Genomic DNA, 22,529 nt, shown 5'->3' on the forward strand with positions numbered 1-22,529 from the left:
AAAAATACTTTTATGAACAACTTGGAATAAAACAAAAATAAATATATATATATATATATATATATATATATATATATATATATATCAGGAACAACTTCCTTGACTTCAACTTAATGAACAAATCATCATTTATCTATTTTCAACAAACACATTTTCTGAAATGTTCCTACACCACCAACATATTTCCCACCCCAGACCTCACTCCTCTATCTCAACTGATTCTGTAGCACTCTGAATTTCAGCCTCATACTGTCTTTTCAAGCCCTTCAGGTACTGACGTAGGCTCTCTGGGTCCAACCGCGAGTTACGGGCCGTCTGCAGCAGTTTGGTGGCTAGACGATAGTCTGCCCTTTGTTTGCGAGTGGCAGGGTCACTATAATACTTGGCCTGTGGACAAGACAATGGAGATATAAGGTAACTAACTCTGCAGGTGATTTTTCTCCTGTACCTCTAGAATATATAATTCATGAATCACAACATACCCAGTTTTGGCTGATTTTAGCTGAGATAGCTTTGGCCTCCTGAATAACTTCTGGTGGTAAATTGGTCATCTCTGCTGCTCTTATACCTAAACAAACAGCAGACAGCATACTTATACTATGCCCTAAAAGTATGTATGTACCTAAAAGTGTCTGTGAAAAAAGTATACTTTTGAGTGTGTAGCAGAAGAAAAGGCAAGCTTTAGGACATACTACTTAGTCATGATTGTGTCTTTAACGGACCTCGCTGTCTCTTAGTTATGTGCATCCTGTGACCATTTAAACTAAACTGCCCTGTCAATCATCTTGTCACAGTTAAAAACTTCCACAAACAATTTAATTTCCTACAATATCGGAGAGAAATGCAGTAGCACGTTTGTTGTAGCTGGTTGTCTATAATAAGTATTGTATTGGAGTTTATTTACTATAATTTATGAATTTGTTTATTATTATTATTAATATTTGTATTATTTAGTATGTGCGTATTCATATTTGTATTTATGTACTTATTTAATTATCATGCAGGAATGTATATGTCATCACGTATGGGCGGAGGAGGAAGTGACATGAAAGAACAAATGTTTTGGATTTGGGAATGGTGGTTATTCAGTTTTTTGACGACTTTGTTAACTTTGTTTGGATTTTTCGTCTGTTGAAATTATTAACTTAATTTAGAAATGTTTCAAAAATAAAGCTTTTGAAATTAAGACGTGTTGTGTTTGGCGTGGAGTTCATGCAAAATAATCGTTTCCTGAATCTACGGCCAACATCAAAAGTCTGACACAGCGTTAATGGGTCTTTCATGCAAAGAACTCTCCTCATGTGTTTGCATAAAGATGCATTTAAAAGTTAATGACCAAACGTATCTTTATTAAAGTTCACAATGCTGTTGCAGATGAAATATCTTGTGGATAACATTGAATAAATATATTTTCATTATGTTAGATACTGATGATTAATCACTCAAATCACTTCTAAAAATCTCTACTTAACCATCATTCTCGCACATCTGCAATGTTTGTAGTTTAACACTCTTTTGTGTAAAACCATGTTTGTAGTTCTAATCGAATCCTTGTCTAACGTCCAATGGGTTGTGGGCAATATTAGCCGTTAGAGCGTGCATTGATCTGCACTTCAGAGTCTAACTGGAAAGAGTAGACCATACGGGTCTCTTTGGAATATTCGTTTCAATATACTATCATTTGGAACACACTAATTCTAATTTCGAATAGTATTTAGAACAGATAGTATGCGAATTGGAATGCAGCAAATGTGTTGGCTTAACTTATTCCACACGTTCAACAGATATGCAAATGTGACTTATTTAAGTATATAAGTTGCCATAAATGGTCATAGAATAGATTAAATAGTTTCGAAAAGCTTGGAATAGTCTTAACCCACCATAGTGGCGCTCCTCTGAATGTCCTCGGGTGAGCTGGTATGTGTAGACCACATTCTCTGCTCTACCATCTCCTCCGCGGACGTGCTGAACCTGCATGTGCTGGTTCTCCACGTTGGGGTAAAGATTTTCCAACTGGCACAGTTCAAGAAAGTGCGTTGCAAAGAGTGTGAAGGCCTACAGCACAAGTTTTGTTAGCCGCTTATGGAAATGAGTAGAACAATGTTAAATTAGCCAATCAAGTATGTTTGGTATATATGAATGTTTATTTGTTTTCTATATGCTTCTTTATTGTATAAAATATTCTCTTGATAAAATAAATAGAGCACCTTAGTACTGATGAGGAATTCACAGATGCTGTGGCAGATACCAATGCCTTCCTCTGGACTGGTGCCTCGGCCCAGCTCATCAATAATGATGAGTGACTTCTTGCTTGTATTGTGGATAATGTAAGACACCTAGAAGTGCAGTTAAGTATTTAAATGAGGAAAATACTTTTTTAACTGCATGTGAGACTACCTTTAGACCTATCTGTTTATGCCTCTATATAAAAGTGCTGTGTATATAGCTATTTATTGATACATGTCAAGACCGCATGTAGTAAAACAATTACATGGAAATATCCGAATTGACACAAAAATACATGTGTAAATACACATTTTAAGACTTGATACTATACTTTAAGGTTTCATTGATGAAATTTCAATAAAATGTTCTTGATTAGCTGTATAAAACCGTTTGTTCCACAATTTACCTCTTTCATCTCAACCATAAATGTGGACGAGTTGGTCTCAAAGTCATCGTCTACTCCTATTCTGGTGAATATCTGATCCGCAATACGAACAGAAGCGTACTCCGCGGGCAGAAAGGATCCTGGGACAAAGACATTCTGAATAAGGTTGTTTTGATCCCATAGGACTAGGAGACAGCTGATGATAAGTCATGCAAATTAATCCATTATCCTAAACCTAGAACCTACCCCAAACATGCTCATCATTACCACAGTCATTGCGAGTATGGAAATAATAGTGATCAAGTGACCAAAAGAGTAGTAAACAAGTAACTCTGTGTACCTATCTGAGCCATTATCTGGCAGAGGGCCACCTGCTTAAGGTAGGTGGACTTGCCACTCATGTTGGGGCCTGTCAGGATCACAAAACTGCTTCCCTCAGAGATGTAGATGTTGTTGGCGATGGGTTCTTGAACAGAAATGCGCTCCAGGATGGGGTGGCGACCCTGCTTTATTGCCAATGTATCAGTGAACTCAGGACGCACTGAAGGAAACAAAAATTAAGTTATTATTAATTAAAAAGAAATCAATGCTGTCGGTATCTAAAGAAAGAAAAATGTATTTCCTCACATGAATGTAATAATCTACATTACGCATATATGGCGCTTAACATTACCGTAATTTGAGACAGTGCAGGCGTGAGCCAAAGAGAGGATCATGTCCAGCATTGACACAGCATCAGACAATTTGTACAGGCAGTAGATGTTTTCATAGACCTCATTTAGTAACTTGGACACAACCCTGCAGTGCACATACATACCATCTATGATTAAAATGATTCTTGCACTAGTCATCTTACTTTGAGCTACCATATACTCACACATAAGACATGTGAAAAATGTCTTTCAAAGCCTCCTCACAGTGGTCATTCATTTTCATGAGGTCTACAGTGGTGAACGAGCAGTTGTTCTTCTGTCTGGTCACCTATAGTGTTGAGGTTAAGCCCATTAGTACTTGCTATTCAACACTATAATCCTGTAAAGCCGGATTTTTCATATGAAATGAAAAATATAATTATTTGCATAATGTAGTTAAAAACACAAATTTAAATAGAAACAGGAGACTTTAAATAAGCATAAAAAATTCACAGAAAAATCTGAACACAGAAGCAGAAACTACACAACACAAACAACAAAGGGTTTATATACACATTGAGATTTAATTAACCAGACCAAAAACAGGAGTGGGATTAATCAGGAACTGTTGACCAAGGCACACAGGCAAAATGGGAGGAGGGAAAGCTAAACTAAAACACGATGAAGCTAAACAGACATAGATATGTCACATTTAATACTCAAATTTATGGATAATTAAACAGGGCTACACAGTGTGACATACATATACGTCAGTGATGCGCGGGTTGATCCGAAATGAGCGGGTGCCTGCGGTCACCCGCGGTTACCCGCAGTTACGGGTCATCCAAAAATGTTTTTAATGATATTCGGGTCGCGGTCGGTCGGGTCGTTTGAAAAAAGATGCCAATTAAACATTTGTATTTAGTACTAGACACAATTTTTGATGAAATATACAGCCCTACACATTATTGGCTGAATAACTGGCACGAAGATAACACACAAGCTCAGTCTAAACTGTTCTCGGTTCTATATTAGTGATTCGAGAACCGCTGTCCCTGTGCGTTCGGTATACGCAGTATCTATGCGCAGTATCAGCTGCTCGTGCTCATCACTTCTCTCAACAGTGGCACCAACATGTCTCGGTTCAGTGAACTGTTGGAGTTACTGGAGTAAAATAGAATTCAGGATATTGATTTATTTCGATTCGGAGGCGACTGTCAGGCATGTCTGAAAGTAAGTAACTAACTTGTGGATCAGCACTGACGCAAGACGCGAACTGTTTCGAACGATTCAGTTCGATTTAGTGTAGGTTCGACCGGTTCACTAAAAAGAACCGGTTCAAAAGAACGATTCGTTCACGAACCGGCCATGTCTATGATCACTACAGTCTGCAGAGAGATGGAGGCGGCAAGAGAAAAGGTGAAGAGTGGGGAGTGGAAGCTCCGCAAATACACAAATAGAAAGAGTAAAAGTGTGGGAGACATTTGCTGAAATAATGAAATATGATGACCAAAGTGCTGGCTTTGCCTTTGTTATGTGTAGGCCAGGCCTACGTCTTCTTGCGATGCTGTGTTGTTACACGTCTATGGCCCAATAACGCTCCGATGAGCATTTACTACTTTTAAAAAAATGCGGTCAGGAAGCGGGTCGGGTACAATATTTTTTTACTTTTTTTTGCGGCCCGAGTTGCGGGCGGGTAGTTGAAAACGTCGGTCGGTTGCGGTTTGTTTATACATTGACCCGCGCATCACTGATATACGTAACTGTATATTATATGTAACGTGCAACACATTTCGTTTTGTTTTTATGTCAAGCATCTTCTGGAAGATTTCAAGATTTTTGGAAGGAAGTAGAAACTAAAAATGTGTCTTTTGTGTATTTTTTATTTTAAAGATATATATATATATATATATATATATAATGAATACAGATATATTATATACATTTATTAAAGTATAATAGGGAAATATATATTAGCGCAGTTAATAATTCTCTTGGGAAACTATGAATAAGAAAAATCGGCTCTTTGTGAAGGTGAAAATGCCTTGCTGATGCCAGAGGTCATGCTTTGTTGACGGCAGCAGCAGTGCGACACTGGTGTCTTGTGTTGCCAGATTCTTTTTTTTTTTTTTGGCTAAAGATTAAAGCCTGTTTACGTGTGTTTTATCCGGGTTTTCGCCTGGAAGGCTCTATAAAAATTTGGCACACTTTTGTACGAAGTTAGACTGAGAGAGCGTGCGTTCACAGACACCAGAATGAACACGTTCACAGTAACGTTCATCAGGCAGTAATACAGTACGTTCAGTTCACGTTCGCCCAAAATCATGCACAACACTGCCAATAGAGCACCTTTGGGATGTGTTAGAACAGCGGGAGCCACTCTCTCTGATGCTTTCATGACAATATGAACCAAAATTTCTGCAAAATGTTTGAGTAACTTGTTGAATCAATGCAACAAATAACTAAAGCAGCGCTGAAGGCAAAAGGCGCTCCAACCGGCGGTACTAGCAAGGTGAACCTAATAAAGTGGCAGGTAAGTTTATATGCTACATATTACTAATAACACTGTAAGAAATATTTTGGTTACATTGCCCCAAACAGGTTTTTTAGCAGTGTTGATCATTTAAAGGCATTATATATGTCCTTATTAAATATGATACAGGCTCTATAGGGTTAACCTATAGCCAGGAAAGTGCAATATTTATTGTCTAGATTTTTTTTTCTTACATGCACACAGATTATGTATTTAATATTTGTTCCTTTAAACACTTATGAAAAAGTTTCAATATGTCTTTGCTCACTTTGATGAACTCCTCTGGTAACTTCCCCGCAGGTAAGACCACACCCTCCAGCCTCATCTGAATGAAGAAGCCACGTGCTTTGTTGAAACTAGTTCGGAGGGGTAAGCTGTACTTCTCTCCAAGCTGAGCCACTAGTTCTGATCATCAACAACACATACACGTCAATAATGCTAATGTTCATGACCAACATATAAACATGAAATTGGGAAAGATCTGATTAATCACAAACTATATGGACTGCATAACCAACTGTGGCATTTCATATGAACATATGCACACATGACCAACCACATTTACAACACCAAACGTACAAACTTTTTATTAAATTATGAATTTAAGGAACATTAAGAGTTGACTTGAGGAACTAAAATTCAATACTAAAATTGAATGTATTTAATAATTTAACATGTTGTGGTGGTGTGGCTATAGCAGATGAATTAGTAATTCACAATAACCTACATATTCATCCTTTTCATAGTCCACTAAAGTTAAGAAGCTCACCTGCTATGTCATCTATCACCTCTGTGTAGGCTCGTCGTGCAATATCTAAGAATTCGCTGACGTTGGGCCGCACAGCATAGCACTTTTGTGTGCGCATGGTCAAACTGCCTTTCATATAGCTGGTGTCATCATTAATCAGTGATTTGATCTGATCCAGAATGCCGTTAAACCTAATCCAACACAAATGAAACATGTTAAGGATAAAATATGAAAACCTGATGGGCTGCATTCTAGAGCTAGAACTAAACCATCAAATGCACATATGAAAGTACTAATTGAACTATTTACTCATACATGGGATTCATTGTGCCTCCTGTGTTAAAGTTCACATAGCTAAGTGTGTAAAGCTTTTTACCTGCTGTCTTCAAGTGAGGTAAAATATGCTTCCAACAAGGGTGTTTTGGAATGTTGCAGCATCGCCTTATCAGGGAGAAATTTACTTGCTTACATTAACATCGTTGCTTATACTGACCAAAATGTTAAAAATTAGATTTTATGTCTAAACAATGTCAATTTTGATTTAATGTTGACTTAGCACTGAAGTGAGATGGCTAATTCTCTTATTAATAGATTAAAGCATAAAAAGTTTAGTTAAAATATTTTCAAATTTTCAATGATTTGTAGTCTTACAGTATTTTCTAAAAATGCCCAAGTTACCTTCAGTGATGGGACCAGTTCTAGAATGTGCTTTAGCTTAATTATTTGCGTTATTTTTGCTTCAGCCACCAGTACCTACAAAAAAAAAAAAAAAAGTTATTAACTGTTAAACTATTGAGGGTCACTAATTCAAACAACAATGGTTTAAAAGTCATTTTGAAGACGAAAAGCTTGAATTTATGAGCCAAACGTCTCTCACTAAAGGATGTTGTCTATAATCTACTCAATTGTGTCTGCTACTTAGCTATGTAAAAATTTGTACCCTGCAATTGTTTTACCTGATTTATCTCATAAAATAGTTTTATTGGTATAAATGAATGGATTTAGGTTCATTCAGTGATGTTAAATATTCTTTTTGACTTAAAATCAGTTAATTTAGATGGTACCATTTGTAGGCTACTGTTTTTCAGTGTAGACCTGTAGACAGTGTAAAATTCTCTCACCAATGAAATTTTAAATTAAAATTAATTTTAAAAATGAGCAAAAACAATTACCCATCCCATCGCCCTCATAAGAAAGCAACCGCTTTAACTTTAGTACTCTGTAAAATGTGTCTCCTATGCCTTAGTACCGTCTCTTGCTTTGGGATCTGAACAAGAGCAGACAGCAGCTCATCTACATCCAGGAACTGTGCAATGGCTGTGAATAAAAGCATTTAAAAAACATTAATTATGTCCTACCATGGAGTGGAGCCCAGCAAATATTTAGCCATCTGGTAAACATTAATACATTATGATTGTGGGCGCAATTCTAGGTAGGTGTGATCCAGGAAATTAAGAGCTATAAAGATCACCAACAAATTTCTCAATAACAAGTAAGGCCTGTTTCACACTGCACACATAAGCAGCAAGTAAGCAGTGCATATTATTTTGCCACCCATGTTTACAGTTTGCAGTATAGGCAAGGTTTTGGTACAGAACCTGTTTTTCTTGTTTGTTTGTTTTTTGTGTCAATACTCAATAATTGACTACAAAAATGGAGAGTTTGGGTTTGTAATTTGGCTAATCCCTGAATGTCAATATGGCTCCCTCCTCATGTATATTAGATTACATGATGATCGAGTTTGCCACAATTCTCAGTGGACCACTTCTGATAACCATGGTTAAATACTCAATACAGCGACCTAAAAATAACTTATTTTTTGTATTGCTGTTACACAGTAGAAACACCATTAGTGTGAAAGTGCAACATCAGCCTGCTGTTGCAAACCACTTACATGCTGCTTACACATTGTGGTGCAATAGAGACCTAATAAACACTTAATCGTCTGAAACTGCAGCTTCAAAGGGTAAAACCAGTAGGAAAAACAGCCTGAAACAAAGTCTCTTAAACTGACAAATAAAATGTAGGCCTAGTATTTACCATTCTTCAGACCAAAGAAGAGCTCCTCATTCTGCAACAACTCCTGGAAATGAATCAAAGAGAAGATTATTTAAATAATGAGTGAGAGAAAAAAAAACATATAGATAACAGGTGATCACCTCTATGGTGTCCAAACGTGAGTTGATAGTGACCTCATCCAGCAGAGGCTCAAGAATATTGGAGCGTAACCGCCGCTCTCCACCACCAGTCTTAGTGTAGTTTAAGACCCCAAACAGAGTGTGCTCACTTCTGCATATAACAGCATACGGTTACTGACATTAAAATCTGCATGAAACAGAAGTTTTGATAGCCTTTTCTTCCTTACAATGACATATATCTGAGTGAAATGGCAAGAAAATGTAGGGCCCTCACATCATCAGTGAAGAGGGCTCTGTTTACACCTGGTATTAAGATGTGTTTTGTCGATCGAAATACAGGTGTAAACGGGTCTAAACCGATTTGAGCTTTTGAAGTGTTTAGAGCACTTCCAGAGGTAGTCGAAAACGCATTCGAACGGATTGGTTTCATAGTGTAAACGCTCATGTGATCGAATGTGTTTAAACAGCCAAAAAAGACAGTCTACTCTACGCCTACTGAGCTTATCCATAAATATTATGGAAAGCATGATAGCCAGACGGGATTTAAACTTTGTCAGCCGCAGTAACAGGCACGATGTTTTCTAACCATTCCTGATTTCTAACACACTCACAGTGTTTGGTGTGGATCTGAGCAGAAATGAAAGCTGCTGTTCTCCATATGTTTTTCCATCGTCACTGGACGCGTTCATATGTAAATTGTACGAGCTCAGGGTCCATTAATCCTAACCCTTACCTTGTCCATTAAATCAAAAAGCCCAGACATTTAGGCTACCAACCCATAGACCCCCCCCTCGAATAAATCAGAACAGAAGTTGTTGAAAGTGAACAAAAGAGGTTAATTAAAATACTAGGTGTAAACGAGTATGTCTCCCTTGTATACATCTAGTTGTAATAAAATCGACCAAATACCAGGTGTAAACAGGGCCGAGAAGAGACGTCTTAGCAAGAGGGAAAGAGGAAGTAATTTTAATTAAAGATTATTGAGTGCACATGAATTTAAAAAAAAGGACCTGACACTTCTGTCACACCAAAATGAAATTTGTGGTTTTTTTACATTCTTTGTCTATATTTTAATATGATAAACTGTGTGAAATGGAGCTGATCTTGTGGCATGGGATCTTTGTGGATGACAGGTGTTCAAATTCTATTGAACTAAAACTGCGGACACATAATGCTCTGTGTCTCTAACTTCTAACCTGTGATCTCTGCGGTTCACAATTAGTTCCAAGTTGCTGGCTGATATCGCGTCAATCATGGCTGTCTGCTCACTGCCAGTGAAGACCACTTTCAGTGACTTAGGAGCATATATTGAGCTCTGAACAAACTCAAAGTATTTTAGTAGGGCAGATGCAGATGCCAGGCAGTAGTATCTATAGACAGACAACATGTTTTATTTGTTATTGTTTTAGTCATGTTCATCATATATGATATGTCTTACAATCAGGGGTGCAAGATCCAGTTCCTGGAGGGCCACAGCCCGGCAGAGTTTAGCTTCAAACCTATTTAAACACACCTGATCCAGCTAATCAAGTCCTTCAGGCTTATTTGAAAACTACAGGTATGTGTGTTGGAGCAGGTTTGAAACTAATCTCTGTGTGACCATCAAAGAAGTGAGTTTTGCAACACTGTCTTGTGTCTTACATATGTTAATTATTATATTTATGGAAATACATTCATATCTCTCGAAATGGAAATGAAACAGGCACATATTCCCCCCCTTCACAGTGAAAGGTCACATCTGAAAGTTGAAACAGCTCCCTTGAAATGCATAAAACCCAAGTTTATCATAAAGATGGAGGGCTTACTTGGTTTGCACCTCCATCAGCACAGTGCTGAACTCAGGGACACAGAGCTGCTGTGTGTACTCCAGGCCCTTCTTCTCATTGAAGTACTTCCTCAGAACAGGAGTGAATGTGACTGACTGCACAGGTAAACAAGGAAATATTCTGCACTCAGTCAGTTATATAAGATTCTAATTCTAAAACTCGGTGTGCAAAATCTCTGACAATAGTGCTAATTTACAGTCTCTATGGTATGAGTCACCCAGCCCTGATTTATTGACGAGATAGAGGTAAAAAAAACAAAACAAGTATGATACCGGGAAGGAGTCAGTGATGAGGCTGTAGAGTTTTGTTCCTTGTCCTTTCACACTAGAAGTGTCTGGCATCAGAATCTCCATTGGCATCAAGTTATGCAGCTTAGTAATTACCTGTATTAACATTTAAAAGCGTTGGTGTCAGTTTTACAAAGTGTATAGTGTCTACATTAAATTGTCAAAAACTCATTATCTTAGCTTTGCAAGTCCATTCCACACGTTTTTTTTTTTGCACTTGCTCTGCAGACTGAAGCAAAGTCTTTGACTGAAGACATGAAAAGCAGCCGATCGCAGTACGAAACTTAGGCTAACTGTTGCTCAGTGTAGATGCACTTTGGGAGTTTTTTTCCATTCCAACTTTCTATTCCAATTGTATTACTTATATTCATGAATCATGAGAATCGATCGGGTCACTCGCACCGGTGCGCCTAAATATTTTTTCAGTCGCACGCAGAGATATATAATGTATTTACACTAAAAATGTAATTAATTAAAATGAAAGTAAAATGCTAAGCAAAGAGCAAATTCTGTTAGCAAATAGTGGATCTATTGTTTTAAAAGAACACAACATTTTGATTAAATATTAAAAAGTAATATATATATATAGAAATGAAACCTGTGCAGATGAAATTGTTTTACATATTTTTTTATTTATTTTAATCACTCAATAAAATATTGCTTTCATAATGTTTGTTGCTTTCACAATAAAATACCCTTACAGAGGACACGCGGTTTGGAGAAAGGATGCATCTTTACCTTAGCATAAGTTCCAGTGTCTGCAAACTGTGAGAGCACCAGCTCTGGGCATTTGACATTGATACTGGCCATGCCAATCTCCCCCCGAGCAAAACCACGTCCCTCCACAACAGCCACTATCACAGAGGACGCATGAGACGCAGATGCAGATGAAGACGTTGTCACTAGATTAAAAGAGTTGCACAGTGAGTTATCAGTTTATTTAGCACCTTCATTCTAATCAAAGGAATTAATCAGGACTAGTGACATACATTCAGAAAAAATTTATAAGTTAGTTAATTAGTAAGTTGCGTACTGTTGAGGTCTCGCTGAGGGGTTCGGCCAAGGTGTGAGAGTGCAGGTGTGGAGTGGGCAGATGAACCCACAGAAGAGCCAATCCTGTCTGCGCTTCCACTGATTTTCAGCTGCCATTGAGCTAAGGAGAAAGAGTAGGACTATCTAACTGATGTGGGTTTTCATGCACACATCTTATCTACTGGTCAGGATAGCAGATGTTCAATACCCAAGAGTCTGAAGGTGCCTTTCCACTGCACACAACAAACAGCAACTGATGGACCAAAGGGTTTACTACAGGGCGACTACATTAAATGTGATACGCCGATGTGATGTATTACAATGTATACCAATCAAATCAGTGTGCGTGAGGTGAGAATTAGTAATAAAAATAAAGTACTTCATCAGAAACATTTAAACCTTAATTTGCAGACAAAAAAGACACACCCAAAAATAAGTGATACATTATTAAATTAATATTTATATTTTTAATGTCTCCATATGTTTATTACCTTCACAATTATTGGTAGTCAATTCATTTCATTTGTACTTTATGCATAGCTGTTTACTGTTTGCATTTATATATTCATGGAGAAAGTTTTCTGTTGCACTCTTTTATTGAAGACATGAATAAATATTGCAAGTCAGTGTGGGTAAAACACTACCTGGAGTGCTGCTGCCCGCCCCGGGCTCAGAGCTCGAACCCGGCGTCACCTCTTCAGCGCTGCTGAAGAACATCTGGCTGCTTTCACAGGCCTTTATAATATAACGAAAAAATGTGAAATGACCCAAATTAGATCAATTTAACTATTGGCAAATTAGTAAACTTCTAAGTATAATATTTAAGTTATAACAACAAAAGTATAATATTAAATTATTATATAATAATATTTAACAAAAAAAGTAAAGACGCGAGAGAATTTGCGTGTGACATCACCGTCTGCCAGAGTGACTGCGGTTACGCCCAAGAAGTGGCAAAACTACTGAGCTGCAGCAATGTGTCTCTTTGTTCTATTTTTTTAATTAAGACAAAAATGACAAAGATTTTTTATCTGTCACTTTGGTCTAAATGTCTGCCATTCTTTTTTATTTTAATAAAAATAAGGCTTTGTTTTTAAAATAGGGAAATTAGTTTGGCTGTAACAGTCACTTGGAAAATAGCAAAACCAACACAAAAAATAAACGTAATAAAATCATAAATAGTGATTTTCCTAGAAAAAATATTGTGAATTTTTTTTCCAAATTGGAATTTTACTATAATCTACTACCAGTTAGAGTTGATTTGCTATTACGCCATCTAGTGGTTAAATGTAGGTACTGTAACATTCGCCAGGGCATCAAATTCAACTCCTTTATGGAAAAATATAATTAGTTCACACAAATAGTTCAAACCTGAAATGGATTTGTTGAAAAAAAATAAAACAAACAAACAAACAAAAAAACTTAAGGATTCTCACCGCTCGGCTGTTACTGTAAACACCAGATGAACCCACAGAAGAGCTGATCCTGTCTGCTCTTCCTCTCATATTCAGCTGCCATTGAGCTAACGAGAAATATTATTAAATTATTAATTTAATATTTATATTTTTAATGTTGTCTCCAACAATATTGGCGGTCATTTGTACTCTCTATGCATTGATATTCATTGTTTGTATTTATTTATTCACAGTGAAAGTTTGCAGTTGCACTCTTTTATTGAAGACATGAATAAATATTGCAAGTCAGTGTGGGTAAAACACTACCTGGAGTGCTGCTGCTCGGCCCGGGCTCAGACCTCGAACCCGGCGTCACCTCTTCTGCGCTGCTGAAGAACATCTGGCTGCTTTCACAGGCCTTTATAATATAATGAAAGAAAAAAGTTTTTTTTATAAGAAAAAAGATTATTTTTTTTACTTGGGTCAAAGTAACTATTGGCAACTTAGTAAATTGCAAAAAGTATAATATTTAAATTATAACAACAACAAAAAGTAAATACACTATCGCACCCCAACTCCCCTAACTTCCAAACTGCAATTCGATTTTATAATCAGTGTTATATAAGATGAGATGATGGTCGTATATATTCATAATGCTTTGAAAATTTGACATTTGAGAACAAGACTTTGTTGTTTACTTAATAAAGTAAATCAAATCAAACTCTTGTTGTAAGCCTAAAGTTTATATAAATTGTGAACTTGCACCTCAAATCTGATTGAAATCACATTCATCATACAAGTAATTTAGCTATAATATAACTTACACAATTTGCCTGGGGCAGTACACACTTTTCACTGATGTAACGTTAACGTTACATTAGGTAAAGAACTAACGTTACCAGAACTACTTCTGGAACTACTTTACATTCAATTTAAAGTTGATTAACTTAGCTGTTATATGTAAATATAGGTAAGTTAACTTACTGTAACATTTGCCAGGGCGTCAAATTCGACTCATTTGTGTTAGTATAGTTAACACAAATAATTAAACATTGAGAACAATAACGAAGCTTGTTTGTTTTCTTTAGTGCTTTTACGATAACGTTTCATTAAGGTAACGTCTGAAGTGGATTTGTTTATACAAATTAACGTTAACTAACGTTAAATTATTCTCACCACTCGGCTGCATTTACCTCGAATAAACTTTCAATTTCTTTTGTAATATTGCTAACTTACTTGTATTAACAAACTATAAACTTATTCAGCCATCCCTTACATATTTATGAATTTTATGTAGTATAAAACTATATTTTGCCAGAGACTATTTATATTTTACTCACCTCCAGAAGCAAACAGATTTAAAATTTTCGCGCCTCTCAACTAGCCGCGGAAACGTATTTTGACGTATGAAAAAGAGGGGAGCAGTCACGTGACTAGCGTTATCACGAATAATCTCCTTAAATGGCATTAATGATCGTTTTAACTCGTCTTAAATTTTGGCGCTGGACAAACATAAATTGCGATACTACCTAAAATGTTAAACTTCAAAAGGCTTAGATTTCATTAAATAAATATGAGTGCTTCACCTTTTAAACCTATTATCTCAAAGCTGCTTTGAAATCTGCATTGTAAAAGCGCTATATTGATAAAGGTGTCCTGAGTTGACTTGATAGTTAACAAAAACTAAAACCATCAAGACATATTACTTGAAATAAATGCTAATCAAATGTTAATTCAAAATATTATATATATATATATATATATATATATATATATATATATATATACATATACATTGGTTTCCTTTTTCATGATATGATTTATGATGTGAATGTAAACAAAAGCTTTTCCACCACACTGAAAAGTTAAGTGATCCTGCTTTATTACAATTATCCTGAATCTACAGTTTCGAGTCAGCATGGAGGGCAATGAATGGATCCTCCTCTGTGTGGCTGATGTGGAAAGTGGCACGTCCATCAGAACCCACTGACACCCGTTTCCCTGTGCAACTGTCCCCACTCTTGTCTCCAGAGATGATATCACAGTATGTGCCCACGGGCAGGCCAGTGTCCAGCGTCACGTTCAGTTCCCTGAGGCATTAATCAAAGCCAGTTAGTCACCATGAATCAAAATTGACAATTGTTATTCTTTTTATGCACTTTTAGAAAAAAAGGTTCAGTGGTCTAGGTTCTTGACTCCATTTTAAATAAACCATTTATGCCAAAAAGGTTATATATAAAGATAAATGTCTTAGTTGTGATAAAGAATGTTGACAAATTGTTTAATTGATAAAAAATGTAATTAAAAATATAACTGCAAGCAGCAATTAATTCCTCACATCTCACAATTTTTTTTAATCACCATGACCCATAGGGGCTTCGTACATCTCTCATCTCTTCTCCTTTCTAATGATGCGTTTACTGCCTTGAGGGTATGATCCATCACTTGCATCACATCACAGCAATAGCAAACCACAACCATTAAATCAATTTCCGTTGAACAAAATCAAGTCCCGGCCTACATCTAGCCCTTATTCGAGAAGCCGTGATTTCACTTTGATACGTAAAGGGAAGAAAAGGCTGTCACATTTGTATTATTATAACACATTTCACATGTTAACCATGCTTGGGTATTGCAAGTTTCTCACCAATCATCATTGTTGATGACAATGAATCCCTTGCTGCCGCGGCTAAAGGCAATCTGATTATTACCGTTGTCCCACCAGTTGGAGAGAGGCTGGCCATTAACCACATTGCGAAAAATCACCATATTCCTGGTTTGGGGAAGAGAGAGAATTGCTTGGATTTGACATTGAAATCAAGAAAATGTGTCCAGAAAAATCCCACCCACCTGATTTGACGCCATCTGTGCTCACATATCCACTTGTCCCCACAGGTGGAGTCAGGGTTGATGGGTATTGCCTTAGTGGATCCATTGGCACTGCTTGGAGGGCCCATCCAGTCATTCTGATCCTTTGTTTTATTTCACAAGAACATTATTTGTTCAGGTTTTACTAGTGTGGTATGAAATAATCTATTGGGTGTTACGGGCTAAAGGCAAACCTTTAAGAAAATGCTTCTCTCTACTATTATTATGCTTTTAGCCCCAACCTGGGACGCTTTAAATAACATATGTTTACATATTCCTCAGTTATTGAAAATCTGTTGATTTATTTCTTTGAACAAAACAAAGCCATTAACAGGACCTTTGTCTTAAAAAGCATTTGCTAATTTTAATGATTATCATTTACTACCTAAAGCTACAGTATAACATTTCAACGCTATCTCACAACCAATTCGTACAAGTGATTAAAAAGTGGCTAATTCGTACTAATTCATATGACTTCACTCGTACGAATTCGTACGATTTGTCTAAACTCACGTGATGGGTAGGTAGGTTTATGGGCGGGGTCAGGGGTACTGTAGGTCATTCGTACGAATTGGCCAAATCATAAAATATGTACGATTTAGCAAAAATCGCACTAATTCGTACAAGTAAGGTCATACGAATTAGCCACCTCGTAAAATTCGTACGAATTGCCGCGAGATCGGGTTGAACATTTTGAAAATCATTCATTATTAGATATAGCACAGATTCAGAATCTATTTTGCATTGCTGCCCGTAATTGCTTCTTGAATTGCCAAATTTCCACCTGCACAGTAAAACGTGGATATTTTGCCGGAGATTGTGCCATTTAATGATTGAGGGGATTTATCGTAGTGCGCCATTTGCCCTGTTGTAAGCTAGTCATTAATGTAATGTGAAGCACATGGGTTTCATCAACTAGAAGCATCACCTTTCCATTCACCAGATGTCGATCCCAACGGTAACTAGACATGACTCTGGTGACACCATATGGGTGAGCCAACATGAATCCTGAAGCAATCTTATAAAGCCTACAAAAAAATACACAATGTAAAACATACCACTCACAGTAGAATTAGTCAGAGTTCTTGGAAAATATTTTACCTAGAGTCCCAGAATGTCAAAACAGAAGCTCCACCAGCGCCATGGCCTCTTTGATTATCATGATTGTCCACAAACACCAAGGCTTTATCAGAGGGCATTAAACCCCAGCCTTCTCCCCAGTTCCTAAGACAAAACACTGTTTACAACTGCTTAAATAACTTTTATAAGCCAAAAGAGTGCAGAGCATGCTTATATCCAGCTAACTTTGTCTAACGTTCTGCCAAGGCTTTCCCTAAGTTATGAACAAATGTTCTTCCAGTAGTTAAATGCTACTACTCGTTCTAGAATGTTCAAAAAACATTAACATAATGTGTGCAAAATATTCTTAGAACATGTTTTTGTTATCTGTAGACACAAGTGACATTTTCCTGACATATCACTACATATGATCTTCTACAGTAATATGGTAAATATTGCTAAATAAACCCATACACGGTAATCAGGAATTGTAGATTTGCTTAATGCTCAGTTGGCTAATACATTTTCTGGAGACCATAAAATAAATTAAATAAAAACTGTCAGTCTAGCAACAAGTCAAACACTGAAACAGTATAACGATATTTTAGTACTAATCTGCAATCCAGATTAGTTTTTCGATGAACTATGTAGCTATTTTTTAGCAGTTGACACCGCAACAGTTGTGAAGTGGCCCAGAATAACTATTCTCACTTGCGCTGGTATGAAAAGAGATATAAAAATTAAATTAAGACTTATTAACAATGTTATGATTGAGAGACATTAAAAAGCACCGGTATGTTGGCATGGACAATATGTACAATAAAATATAGGGGAGTACTCAATGATTCCCCAATCAGAAATGAATTTTCCAGATAGCATTAATAAAGTTTACTATTGCATACTTGAGATAGCTTAGCTTTTCTTTGTCCCATTTACGAATAACTGTTCCCAGTTTTGCACTGTGCTTGAACTCAGTCACTCTTCCGAGTTCAAAATATTCACTGGCTTTAATGGACTCCCCACCGAGGTCGATAACCTGAAGAAACAAAAATGTGTTAGTGGTTTAACAACCATTTTAAGTAACTCTGGTCTGGAAGGGATGGTGATACCTCTTGATAAATAAAGGGCTTGGTGCCAGGTAAAAACCAAGTGGTATTCAGACTTTTGAGTCTGCCGTAGATGTTACTAAGGTCGCCAGGCCACATGTGCTTACAAGCATCTACTCTGAATCCAGCTACACCCATGTCGATCAGTTTGTTCATGTATTCAGCTACTTTTCCTCTAACATAGTCCTTCTCCAGGGCCAAATCCAGGAGACTCACCAAGCGACAATCTCTGACCTGTAAAGTCAAAATTAACAAGTCAAAATTAACACAGCAGCAAAAAAACAGCCCGTTAAACTGCTAGCGGTGGAATTAAAATCACTATGACGCACACTGTGACTAGTTGCAGATGCAAGTGTTATTACATGGATTGTTTGTGTGTACACAAATCTGAGGATTGTCAGGGATGATAATGAACTTTTAAATGAGAAGCATGCACCAACACAACAGAAAACAAGAAACTATGAGTCTTTAAATATATGGAGGGTGATAAGCTTTCACCATAATGTGCTTCTTAATCTGACTTGAGCAGAACGATACAATTGTCTTTTGAAGAGCTGCTAGAATTTGTTTTATCACTGATGAACTTTGCAACATTATCACTGATATTGAATCATCATCATTGAACTAAACTGAGCTGAATAAAGACACTATGTCTTCTGTAGAGCTACTTTGTAGCTAAATTAAACGTGCAGTAAGAAGTGGATCGGACTTAGGGCACAACACAATTGTAGCCCACAGTTTTTTTGTTTTGTTTTTAATTTTCAAATATCAAATTAAAGCCGCAATGAACTAGCAACAGCTATTTCTTCTGTATTGTGGCATCTGAGTGAAACAACGTATTGAAAAAGAAAACAATTTAGGGCAGGAGCTTGGTTCTATCTGTTGGTAATTGATTGGATTGAGGCAAATCTAAATGTAAACTTGCAGTCAATTGTATGTAAAGGGAGGACTTTATGCCAACAAAATGGCTGGAGAAGTCCCGCATACGTCACCAGAGAATCTGTCATTTCACTGAAAGATCAAGTTTTGACATTTTAATTAAAAAGTTCATAGAGGTCAAAATAAAATAAAAAGAATAAATGCACAAATTATCCGTTCACAGTAAGAATAATAACATGCATTTAGACAATAAATAGGGTGAATTTTCATTAAAACTCGACTTCATCGACTCATTAAAGCAGAAGGTAATTTTAAGGGTTTTTTAACCTGGAAAACATCATTGTAGTTTTCAATCTCTTCTTTGGCAGTTGTACACTTGTTGTCATTGAAGTCCCATGATGAGTATGGGACAGAGGGGAAGTCCTCCTTGTTGGCGTTGAAGTATGATCCACAGCTGGAGTGATTGCCCTCTCCACCAGAAGATCCACACATGTGATTTATGACTGCATCCACATATACATTCACCTGTAGCAAAGAAAAACACAGGAGATGCCGTCTCGTCGTGTGACTTTCTTTTTACAAGGAGCATTATGTGGTTGTCAGTATATGTGAAATGTACAAAATAGATTTTAATAGCTGCGTGGCCTTGCTAGTTCAGCAGAAAAGGGATATTGGATTTTTCAATTATTCTGGCAACCACAACAGCCAGATTTTTTCTTTTTCCTGTAAAAATGACAGGATTTTTACAGTAGTTTTGCAGTACCCCAACTTTGTTACAGCGTGTGATCATGTCCTTCAGCTCCTCCTCAGTTCCTGATCTGGAGCACAAGTTGTAGCTGATTGGCTGATACCTCTGCCACCAAGGGTGCCAAGGATTGGTCACCACAATGCTCTCACTGGGGGGAGAGATCTGTCAAATCAAAGACAACTGTTTTTGGACATTTTTCTTTCATAATTCATAACCTTCTGTAAACAACTCCTCTAAAATCTCACATTTATCATTCTGCTCCTTAAAAATAGAGCAGGTGCATTTGTGCTGGACTTGAGCAGATTTGTAACCATACCTGAACTCCTCCGTAGCCATTTGGTGCCAGGTATCTCTCACATTCGTCAGCTATATCTGCCCACCGCCACTCAAACAGATGAACAATAGAGGTCCTATTAGGTTTAGTGTTTGGGTTATGCTGGGCAAGACACAGTCCAGTGAATACAGCAACAATCAGGAGCTTCATTGTACCTTTGCAGAAAAAAGCTTAGGATGAGTGATCTCAGTGTCATAAACACATGAAATGATTAAGTGCATATACTGAAACATCCACGGTTCACCTGACTAGTAAACATCTAATCGATGTTTTATTAACAAGTTTCGGGAGGATCACGTTCTAATGATCAAACAATCAAGTCAGCCAGCTGTCAGCAATCAGTAATCAACTGGTTCACTCTATCAGCACAAGTAAAGCCTATAAAAACACACAGTTGACTCACCCATATTCCTCGACTGTTCTCAGCATCCCTCCACCACCCCATCTCCTCACACTTGCCTAATTATCTTCCTAAACAGAGATACGGGGGGAGTACTCTGGGTTCGGGCCCAATTTCCGAGCTTGGAGCCCTCCCCCCGGACAGCACACCAAATACGCATAACCATTTTTTATTCTCTGACCATTAGTGAGTGTGAACTCGTGAAAGTGCTGTTGCATTTGCAGTGTAGTCCTTGCTTGCACCTACTCTGTGTACAAGAAACCTTCAAATTGTAATCCATTGGTAATAATTAATTTTGTAAATTGAAAAGACAAATGTGTAAATAAACCATCGGATATTCGCTTCTCTCAACCCTGCTCTTGAAGGACCCACAATACTGCACATTTTCGATGTCTCCCTAATCAAACACACTTCATTAGAAGAATCTGAGTGAGTTAGAAAGAGGACACTTTCAAAATGTGCAGTGTTTTGTCAACACACACACACACACACACACACACACACATACACACACATACAAATACTTCACATGATAAATAATGTCCTTTCTTTGAAACTCACCTGCCACATAGGATGAAACTGCTATTTGTTCTCCTGTTTAAAATGTCGTACCAAAGAAACAGCACTTTGCGATATCTGGTTTTGTGTATTTTTGTGTCGCAATATTAGTAGGTCTTGTCCTTGGCTTTTCTGAAATGATGCCAAACTTCATGACAGAACTGTCATCTATAAATCTGTGTGCTGCCAATAGTGGTTTACTGTCTGTCTGTCTGTCAGAACTGGTTACTTGTTACATTTCAGCAATTAAGTAATTTATTTAATATTATTTATTATTACTATGAATTATAGATTTTTTAAAAATCATCAGTTACCTTTATACATAGATTTGTCTATAGTTTAAAATGATTTGTATGCAATGTGTATTTGATATATACAAAATTTGCTAATTATTAATAGACAAAGATCAAAAATCAATCTCGGTCAAAAACACAGCTTTTTGTCTGTGCCAAATTCACTTCCTGGATGATGACATCACTGTTTTCTCGAAAATGAATAAGATTTATTTTATTTTATTTTTTATTTTTTTACATCAAAAATGAATCAACTTACTTGAGCAGGACTACACTAGTTTATTCTAGATCTGCTGTATAGCCAAAACAAACTTTGTTGCGTTATTTTCCTGTTATCACTATAAGCTGCTTTGAAAAAATCTGTATTGTACAAAGCGCTAAATTAATAAAGCTGAGGTGACTTGACTTGAAATTATACTAACGGTAAATGGCAACATAAACATTTAAAGGTAGCCTATTAAAATTCTGTCATCATTTCTCTCCCTTAAGTTGTTAATGCATTTGATAATGCTTTGTAAGCTGTGTAGCCTATGTCATTGTTTTACGTCTTTGTTTTTATTTTCTCTTTTATACCTTCTGTACAGCACTTTGGTTCCACTTGTAGTATTGAAAGTGCTCTAGAAATAAAGTTGAGTAACAAAACTGTAAGAATTGCTTTCTTTTGCTGAACACAACAGATATTTTGAAGAATGTTTGTAACCAATCAGTTGGACCCCATCGACTTCCATATATTTTTTCCCTAGCTATTATGGAAGTAAATGCCATCAAATGGTTTTTAGGTACCTAAAAGCAAGTCTTGACCCATCTATTCGTGCTATTGCAAAAACAATAAGGACCATATTTTCAGACAAATAATCTACCAAAGAGGCCTATGTGTAACTTAATCATTTCAGAATTTACTTGGTTCTAAGCGTTATTTTAAACAATACAATGCTAATGTCATTATTTCTATATTTAAAAAACAAAAAAACTGTCTAATACCAACAAACAGCCCCATTTCTCCAAGTTCATGCGGAATCATCTCCGAGCCTTGTGTTTAACACGGAGTGTTAGTGTGCGCGCGACTTCCGTTTCCAGTAATTT

General features: G+C 36.8%; 3 protein-coding genes across 5 annotated transcripts in view; all 3 read right to left on the reverse strand.

The window, feature by feature from the left end:
• ktn1 (kinectin 1) overlaps positions 1-1,900 on the reverse strand; it is a 35,382-nt gene extending 33,482 nt beyond the window's left edge. The window contains exon 1 of the mRNA XM_089120536.1: positions 1,881-1,900. The gene's annotated coding sequence lies outside the window, so the exon portion shown is untranslated. The remainder of the gene's footprint in view (positions 1-1,880) is intronic.
• msh4 (mutS homolog 4) lies at positions 199-14,954 on the reverse strand. Of its 2 annotated transcripts, XM_039666658.2 has the most exons (23): positions 13,529-14,954; positions 13,244-13,329; positions 12,452-12,542; positions 11,809-11,928; positions 11,514-11,677; positions 10,761-10,871; positions 10,468-10,583; positions 9,859-10,032; positions 8,684-8,813; positions 8,565-8,607; positions 7,774-7,841; positions 7,203-7,277; positions 6,901-6,965; positions 6,546-6,715; positions 6,045-6,181; positions 3,489-3,592; positions 3,285-3,409; positions 2,952-3,152; positions 2,633-2,751; positions 2,208-2,336; positions 1,881-2,055; positions 483-568; positions 199-387 (listed from the first exon to the last, which is right to left on the reverse strand). In XM_039666658.2, the coding sequence occupies exons 1-23, from the start codon at positions 13,599-13,601 to the stop codon at positions 199-201; spliced, it is 2,751 nt and encodes a 916-aa protein (XP_039522592.2). In that variant the 5' UTR covers positions 13,602-14,954. The 2 variants fall into 2 exon arrangements, with proteins under 2 accessions (XP_039522592.2, XP_088976663.1); XM_089120537.1 differs by lacking the exon at positions 13,244-13,329 and having other exon boundaries at positions 13,529-13,601.
• Positions 14,955-15,061: 107 nt separating this feature from the next.
• On the reverse strand, positions 15,062-22,528 carry amy2al1 (amylase alpha 2A-like 1). 2 transcript variants are annotated; one of them, XM_089120538.1, is made up of 11 exons: positions 22,428-22,528; positions 20,178-20,350; positions 19,877-20,023; positions 19,441-19,638; positions 18,238-18,468; positions 18,031-18,164; positions 17,171-17,293; positions 16,998-17,097; positions 16,052-16,173; positions 15,849-15,974; positions 15,062-15,291 (listed from the first exon to the last, which is right to left on the reverse strand). In XM_089120538.1, exons 1-11 carry the CDS (start codon positions 22,465-22,467, stop codon positions 15,102-15,104), a joined length of 1,584 nt encoding a protein of 527 aa, XP_088976664.1. In that variant the 5' UTR covers positions 22,468-22,528; the 3' UTR covers positions 15,062-15,101. The 2 variants fall into 2 exon arrangements, with proteins under 2 accessions (XP_088976664.1, XP_039522581.2); XM_039666647.2 differs by lacking the exon at positions 22,428-22,528 and adding an exon at positions 21,157-21,301.
• Position 22,529: the final 1 nt, after the last annotated feature.

The sequence above is a fragment of the Pimephales promelas genome, chromosome 15 (assembly GCF_988280905.1).
Source record: "Pimephales promelas chromosome 15, fPimPro1.hap1.1, whole genome shotgun sequence".
NCBI lineage: Eukaryota > Metazoa > Chordata > Actinopteri > Cypriniformes > Leuciscidae > Pimephales > Pimephales promelas.

What these genes read in the sequence shown, in the direction of transcription:
- amy2al1 (XM_089120538.1), bottom strand. Translation starts at nt 22,467, where the DNA reads ATGATTCCGCATGAACTTGGAGAAATGGGGCTGTTTGTTG. An exon ending in AGCCCTTTATTTATCAAGAG is followed by an intron (nt 18,165 to 18,237) that starts GTATCACCATCC and finishes TTGTTTCTTCAG; the next exon opens with GTTATCGACCTCGGTGGGGA. An exon ending in CACAGATGGCGTCAAATCAG is followed by an intron (nt 15,975 to 16,051) that starts GTGGGTGGGATT and finishes TCCCCAAACCAG; the next exon opens with GAATATGGTGATTTTTCGCA.
- msh4 (XM_039666658.2), bottom strand. Translation starts at nt 13,601, where the DNA reads ATGTTCTTCAGCAGCGCAGAAGAGGTGACGCCGGGTTCGAGGTCTGAG. An exon ending in GGTGATAGATGACATAGCAG is followed by an intron (nt 6,182 to 6,545) that starts GTGAGCTTCTTA and finishes GTTGATGATCAG; the next exon opens with AACTAGTGGCTCAGCTTGGA. An exon ending in CTAAAATCAGCCAAAACTGG is followed by an intron (nt 388 to 482) that starts GTATGTTGTGAT and finishes TCTTGTCCACAG; the next exon opens with GCCAAGTATTATAGTGACCC.